The 7456-nt window shown below is 46.0% G+C and overlaps 1 protein-coding gene across 1 annotated transcript; it reads left to right on the top strand.

Annotated features, from left to right (window-relative positions):
* Positions 1 to 3741: 3741 nt before the first annotated feature.
* On the top strand, positions 3742 to 5885 carry LOC142889473 (hairy/enhancer-of-split related with YRPW motif protein 1-like). Its single transcript, XM_076028252.1, has 5 exons — positions 3742 to 3893; positions 4133 to 4205; positions 4338 to 4421; positions 4529 to 4610; positions 4697 to 5885. The coding sequence occupies exons 1-5, from the start codon at positions 3808 to 3810 to the stop codon at positions 5359 to 5361; spliced, it is 990 nt and encodes a 329-aa protein (XP_075884367.1). The 5' UTR covers positions 3742 to 3807; the 3' UTR covers positions 5362 to 5885.
* Positions 5886 to 7456: the final 1571 nt, after the last annotated feature.

Raw genomic sequence — 7456 nt, 5'->3', positions numbered from 1 at the left:
ATGCGCCAGCCTCTGTCAGACACACTCAGCCACTCAGCCGGCCAGAGGGAGGGAGCGTCGGCGGGTGGGAGAGCGCTCGCCGGGAAGCGCTCACACGGAGATTGAGTTACCACAGAATTAGATCGGGGCTGTGGGAAACAGCACCTCCTAAACACACTCGCACACTCTGGCCCGCACGCACACACACAAACACACACGCAGGCCGCGGCAGCCGCACAAAGTGTCACCAGGGGAGACCCGAGGGGAGACGGAGGAAGGCAGCTGGGCACACGCCAGTTCCAAACAAACGCTCGCTCCTGGCCTCTTAGCTTCCTGGAGAGAAGTTCCTCCAGAGCGGCGCGGAGGGTGAGGGCCGCACAGTGGACGGGCGCGCCGACATGTTCCAGGGCTCAATTAATGGGGGGAGCGGCGGTGGGGGTCATTCAGAGAAGGACGGCGAGCGCAGACCATCAAGGCCGCTGCATCAAACACGTTCAAAACAGAGCGGAGCAGAGAAAATAAAACAAAACACAAAAAAGGTCAAGGCTTTCATGGGTTGGGGGGTGGTGGTGGTTGAATTGCTAATTATGTTTAATGGGTCGAAGGGAAATGGCGGCGCTAATGAGAGGGACCTTGACGGCGTTGTCAGGTGCGAGCAGAGTGGTTTGTGTCCTGCGTAATGGACACCATGTGAAGAGCCGCTGCCACTGCACAGCCACATTTCTATAATGGCATCGTAAACAATAGTGAAGTGATCCCAAATATACCCTGGCCGGCTTGATGCAGGGAGTCAGGAAAGGCCTTGTACGGTTCGGCTCCGAGGGCAGCTGATGGAGTGATGCAGTACCTCACACTGGTCTCGGTCTCCAGACCACTTTTTAAGGATCTCGGTCTTTTATGAAGCAAAGTTGTGGTTTTGAAAATGGTTCAAAATAGTTGGCAAAGCAGCAAAATGTTAGAGAAAATGATTCAGAGACACCTTGCTGGAAAGAGAAGCTGCTGTTCCATTGAGAAGCAAACTGGAATTTTAAAAAGACATTGGTCTTTTTTTTCTGTTTTGTTGTAATTTTTCTTTGATAGGTAAAGTCTCGGTCTGGTCTCGATGCTCTCTGGTCTCGATAATGTCTCGGTCTGGGTTGGTGCCGTCTGGACGACAGCACTACTAAGCTGATGCTGCAGCAGGCAGCCTGCAGTTCAGTTCTCTTCACAAGACACAATCATTTTGAAGCCACTCAACGACGAGCGCGTCAGGAAGCTGTAAATCCAGCTAGTTGAAAAGAAAAACCCAAAGCTGTGGATTATTTTTAGCGAGAGTGCGTGCTGACAGGGAGCGCAGGTCATCGGGGAGAAGCAATGCACAGAGGCTCATCTGCGCACACGCTGCATGGACAAGGGTGAGTGAAGCCGCCACATTGCGTCTGTCAGCGTGGAGACCCCTGCTGACTCTGTGGGGGCTCCGCAGTTGCTCCCAGGAATCAAGCGCTCGCTCCCAGAGTCGACAACTGACCTGACGCACGGAAGCACCCAAACAGCTGCTCCTCCTCTGCAAGGAAGTGCAATAGAGGGGAGGTGGTGGGGGGGTGGGGGGAGGGGGAGTTCTCGGATGGAGTCACCAGACGTGACTGTGTGCATTGAAATTACACCGAGTAGTTTAAATGTTGTTTTTTTTTCAGCACAGTTTTGAAGAGAAATTGTGTGCTTAAGAATTTAAGGAGGAAATCAGTGGAAGTTTTCACCTAAATGGCATAATGACAAATGGCTATTTTGAAAAGAACAAACAAACAAACAAACCTAAGAAATGAAGCATTAAAATATTCCCCACAGGTGTTATTGAAGACTAGAAAAAATGCAGCAGTTATGATTTAAAGTGGCCTTTCAGGAGTGAAAGTTACATTGTTGTATTAAAGTTATTGAAGTTAGTTTCCGAGATGCCAGTTGTGCTGGATGGACCAAATATTTTATGTCATAATATTATATATTATAAATATTATGTTTTATAGAATCTCTTCATAATCTTTTTTATCAGTATCTTTTGAAGTAATGCAAATTATTAAACATATCCATGTATGTGAAGGTATAAAGATTCACGCCAAATGGGAATCATGCCTGTCAGAACTTCAGAATTGTACGGCTGTGCCACTTGCAGGCTGCTCTCAAATGTTCGTGACTGTGCAGGAAAATGCCTCCCGCTGTTTGGCTGGTAGAGTGGAATATGACCGCGTCATGCAGGAATATATGCGCCATGTGACTGTTTCACTTTTTTCAAAAGCTGTCAGAGGTGATCTGCTGGAAAGCTGCCTCGTTTTATATAGTCTGGCCTCTGACCCAGAAGAATTAGCGAGGTCACTGAATGTTCACACCTCCAGCAGACCACCCGGTCCCCAAAACTCACTTTCGTTGCACAGAAATTGTCTTGTTTTTACAGAAATGCAGCCCGCGAGCCGGTTGTATTCAAATATTTCTTCTGTGGCTGCTGGAGATTTGCTCTGAAGAGATTAGCTTCTCTTTTCATTCCAAGTTATTGAAGGGCTCTCTGCACCAGTTAGTCGAACCCAGTTGGTGTGAGTGGGAAGCCGGTTAGAGGGGAAAAACATCTATGGATGGATGCCTTGTGAAGGAGGTTTCCACAGAGACTGTGGCAACGCTGAGGGGTTAACGCCGGGGCCTCCTGGCTGATCAGCGCGCAGCTGACAGAGGACAATGAACAACACACTCTGCTAATAGGCCATGTGTCCTCCACAATGGCCACGGAGGAAGAGGGCTCCCCCCACAATGCCGCCTGTTGCTCAAGCACTGGAGGTCTCAGCAGGGTGGGGTGGGGTGGCAGGGGGTCGGGGGGTCGGAGAAGGTTGAGGCAAAGGGACTAATCGGCGGGATGAGTCCCCGGAAACACTCAAGGTCTTGCAAATCCACTCTCAATCAAAACACAGACAGGAAGTCGAAGAAGAAAATATATTTACACTAGCAGTCAACAGTGTAGACACACCTGTTTCTTCTTTATCTTGACTACTTTCTATACTGTAGATACACACTGAAGACATCAAATATATGAGCAAGATATGTGGATTAATGTGGCAAAAGAAAAAAGTTCAATATGTATATTTATATATTTATATTTTATATGAAGGGTGGCTATTCTAGATCATCTAAAATATAAAACTTGCTTGAGTTATTTCACCCTTTTTTGTTTCATACATATTCCATATGCGTTCATTCATAGTTTTGCTGCGTTGAGTGACAATCTACAATATCAATAGTCATGAAAATGAAAGAAAAATTAAATCACAAGTATGTGTCCAAACTTTTGACTGGTAGTGTATTGGTTGCTATAACAAACAACAGTCACAAATTACCTCTGCAAGCAGTCCAATTATTATTATTATTAGTAGTAGTAGTAGTAGTAGTAGTAGCAGTAGTAGTAGCAGTAGTAGTAGTAGTAATAGTAGTAATAGTATGTTTGTATTCATTGAATCAGAATAAACAACTCTATCATTAATTAAATTCAATTAGCTGCCAGTATATTAAGGTTATTTCCACACCAATTAAAGTCACAACACGAGGCAACGGCTCAGCCAATAGGCGTCACTCTCACGGCTCAACAATATTCTTTGAAGATGATGCAGGTGTGCTGGAGCGTGTCGTGTGCACTTTATATAACCGAGTTCCATTTGACAGGCTCCGAGCCTCCCAAGGCCCGCCCCGTCCTGCCAAGAGCCCCGCCCCCTTGGCACGGCGGCAGCTCCGCTGTTTAAGCTTGAGAGCCGCGAGACTCCGCTGTCAGTGCGGCGACACGAGCGCTGAGGTCACCGCCAGTCTGCCGGCTGCACCATGAAGCGGAGTCACAACTACAGCTCGTCCGACAGCGACCTGGACGACAATGTCGATGTGGAAAAGGACAGTGGCGACGAGGCTGGGTGAGAATGTCTGATTTAGATGTCCATCTATCTGATTAGAGTATTGTTTTCTGCAGAGTATAGCCGTTTCATCTGAGTTTAGGTATAATATTTGCGAGACATTATTATTATTATTATTATTATTATTATTATTATTATTATTATTATTATTATTCATGCTGAGTTTAACAATCGAATCAACATTTCTAATAATCAACGTTTTTTGTTTGTTTGTTTGTTTGTTTTGGTTAATCCTTCAGCCCGCTGGATTCCCACGGCTCGATGTCGCCGTCCACGTCCACCCAGGTTCAAGCCAGAAAGAGGCGCAGGGGGGTACGTGAACTCATCATCTCAGCCGCCAAAGTGGCTCTTGAACGTACCTTTGCGCTGCCGCCCCATCACGCGACTCGTTCGTGACTTGGTTGTTTTTTTTTGTTTTGTTTTTTTCTTTCAACCTGTTGGCAGATTATTGAGAAAAGGAGACGTGACCGGATCAACAACAGTCTGTCGGAGCTGAGGAGACTGGTGCCAAGTGCTTTTGAGAAGCAGGTAAACTGATCACCACTATTTATTGATTTGTGTGTTTGTTTTTGAATACAAGAAGAAGTGTGTGTCATTGAAGGCTCTGCTCACCCTCCTCTCTGCTGCTCTTGCAGGGCTCAGCCAAGCTGGAGAAGGCAGAGATTCTGCAAATGACTGTGGACCACTTGAAGATGCTCCATGCCTCTGGAGGAAAAGGTACCTAATTATTCATTCGTGCAGTGTATTTGAAGATGACGGAGTGAGTGGAGTGTCTCACCCTGAGCGCCCCCTGCTGCCACCAGGCTTCTTCGAGGCTCACGCTCTTGCCAAGGATTACCGCAGCCTGGGCTTCAGGGAGTGCCTGGCCGAGACCGCCCGCTACCTGAGCATCGTGGAGGGTCGGGAGAGCACGGACCCCCTGCGCCTCCGCCTGGTGTCCCACCTCAGCAACTACGCTTCCCAGAGGGAGGTTCACGCCGGACTGGAACACTTAGCCTGGGGCGCCGCCGCGTACGGCTCCGCCCCCGCGCACCTTGCCCACCCCCTCCTTCTGCAACACCCCCAGGGGAGGACACCTGCATCCAGAGGCAACGGCAGCCCGGCCTCCTCCGCCTCCTGCTCATCATCATCATCATCATCATCATCATCATCCTCCACTTCCTCTTCCTCCTCCTCCGCCTCCTCCTCCTCCTCCTCCTCGGAGGCCTCTGGGACGTCCAGACTCAGTGGCGTCCCCCCATCAGAGTCCCTCAGGGTGCCCCCCAACGGCTCTCTGCCCCTCAGTCTGCCTCTCCCACCATCCAAGCTGACGCCGCCGCTGCTGTCGTCGCTCTCGTCACTCTCGGCCTTCCCGCTGTCCTTCGGCGCTCTGCCTCTGATGTCCCCGTCGTCCCTGAGCGCCATCGGCTCCTCCTCCACCTTGTCCAAGCCCTACAGGCCTTGGGGGACGGAGATCGGGGCTTTCTGAAGCCAATCGCTGGACTGAGGGCAGCAGCTGAGCTGTTGGCCATCTTCAAAGACTGGGCAGAAACATATGCAATTTGTTTTTCTTTTCTTTTTCTCTAGGAACTACAGAGACAAATTGAGGTATTTTATTAGGTATGGAAAATAAGTTGCAGAAATTGCTGGCAGTTTTCATCCCCTCAATATGGCTTTGAACGTGTAAAAGATATTCCGATAACTAATGTAGGTAGAATTCTCTGTCTTCTGGTTGGTGGGTGTAATTTGACTTCAATGCCGTTAACTTACTTTATACGCAAATGTCGGTGATGTTTAGGCCACATGCTGAAGTGGCTGCGTTTGGCCAGCAGCAGTCTGCATTAAACATATGTAGAGTTAGTTTACTCATTTTGTTACTTCAGTGGCCACAGAGCCTCTCTGATGTAATATGATTATGTGCCATTGTTGAAGACTAACCTTTTGAATCAGAAACTTCCATTCTTCTATTTGTAATATTTTTGTACAAATAAATCATTCAAATAGAAAAAAGAAGATCCAAAGCATGGTACTGTTTCTCCTTTCAAGTTCTGGAATGTATTTTTTCATTTGTATGATATTGTTTTACAGTCTTTGCAAAAAAGAGAATTGTGACTTTAAGCTCTTAGTTTTCCATATTATACTGTGTGCAGTTGCATTTTTGTTGCGAGTTAGTCCCAAATTCATGAGCTCCTGGTTATTTTTGGAGGCCTTTTACTTTATTTTCCTGCCAGGTCTATAACCAAATCTAAGAGCATTGTTGGTTTCATGAATACACAGGAAGTCATTAAGGGCCAGAGGAAATCCTTGACAATGTTGCCCTGACCTCACCAGCTCGGGTTGGTCTGAAACGGAGACAATAGTGTGAACAGGATGGGGACATTGGAGGGAAAGCATATCAAAACAACAACACAGGCGGCTGCAGCACTAAATCAGCATTCAGCCCCGCTGCGTCGCAGCCTCACCTCCAATACTCCCAGCGACAGACATTGTCTTAAAGAGCGTCTTCCTGTCAGTGCTGCACCAGGCTGGTGTGTGGCTGCGTGGGAGGAGGTGGTAGTGGTAGTAGTTGTGGTGGGGGGGGGGCTTCCTGTGTGTGATCATCCTCCTCAGATCCAGACATAAATCTGAAAACTTAAAACGCACAGACAGCAAAGCCAGCAATTTGTGGCAAATAAATGTGGATTATTGGTGCTATCTTGTCTACAGTGAGTGATTATTTGGCATTCAACTTAATAGATTGATCAATGTCTTGGTTCTCAGATAAATATTCAGACAGCGACGACCCCATTGATCAAGGCTTTTCACCTACTTAACTTCTTCATTTACTTCGTGGTTTTCAAAGACGTCGAGCCAGTGACCTACTTTTTGGATGGGGTGAATTCGATCACAGAAAGCTGCAACAAAAAAAGTCTTATACTGACACCTGCTGGAGGAATATAGTCCTGCATTCATGCTTTGTTTGTTTTTGGTGACGCCGATGGAACACGCATGGACACCTAAAGAGCATTTCTCCATATATTTTTAAATATGGCATCCAAACTTTGTTTCATGTAAGGATAAAAAAAAAAAAAAAAAAAGCATAATTATATTCATTCATTCATTCAGTCCAACAGTATGTACATACAAACACAAAAGCACATTGCATATGAGTAAAAGGAGTTAATCTGTGGAGCACCTGCAGGGAGCATGAGAACATTACATTCTCACTAAGTATCACAGGTTATTATAGAGGTATAGGTTATAAGATTGATATGGACAGGAATTTGTAAAGGATAAACAAAATGTCATTTTTGGTAGTTATGTTTTCTGTCCTGTTTTTGTCTCTGGCATGCTGTGATTGATTAACTATCACTTTTTTTTTTCTTTTTTTTTTAACTGTCTAGTCCAACCCTTTGGTAGAACAAGATAGCTTTTATGTACTTCATTTGACACACTTTTAAACAACGATTGGTTACAATGTTGTTACAGAGTGGTCTTCTCAATTTTTTATTTTTTATTATTTTGGCCTCAGCATTTTTACATATTTGATTTATTTATTGGTTTTCTTTTAACTGGTTTGAATAAATGAAACAAATGAATCAAAT

This window comes from Nelusetta ayraudi, unplaced genomic scaffold (assembly GCF_046127955.1).
Source record: "Nelusetta ayraudi isolate G7.1 ecotype Tasmania unplaced genomic scaffold, CSIRO-AGI_Nayr_v1 ptg000003l, whole genome shotgun sequence".
Classification (NCBI taxonomy): Eukaryota; Metazoa; Chordata; class Actinopteri; order Tetraodontiformes; family Monacanthidae; genus Nelusetta; species Nelusetta ayraudi.
The sequence above is the reverse complement of the archived record's forward strand: the minus strand, read 5'-3'. Positions and strand labels throughout refer to the sequence as shown.

What these genes read in the sequence shown, in the direction of transcription:
- LOC142889473 (XM_076028252.1), top strand. Translation starts at nt 3,808, where the DNA reads ATGAAGCGGAGTCACAACTACAGCTCGTCCGACAGCGACCTGGACGAC. An exon ending in CCAGAAAGAGGCGCAGGGGG is followed by an intron (nt 4,206 to 4,337) that starts GTACGTGAACTC and finishes ACCTGTTGGCAG; the next exon opens with ATTATTGAGAAAAGGAGACG. An exon ending in CAAGTGCTTTTGAGAAGCAG is followed by an intron (nt 4,422 to 4,528) that starts GTAAACTGATCA and finishes CTGCTCTTGCAG; the next exon opens with GGCTCAGCCAAGCTGGAGAA.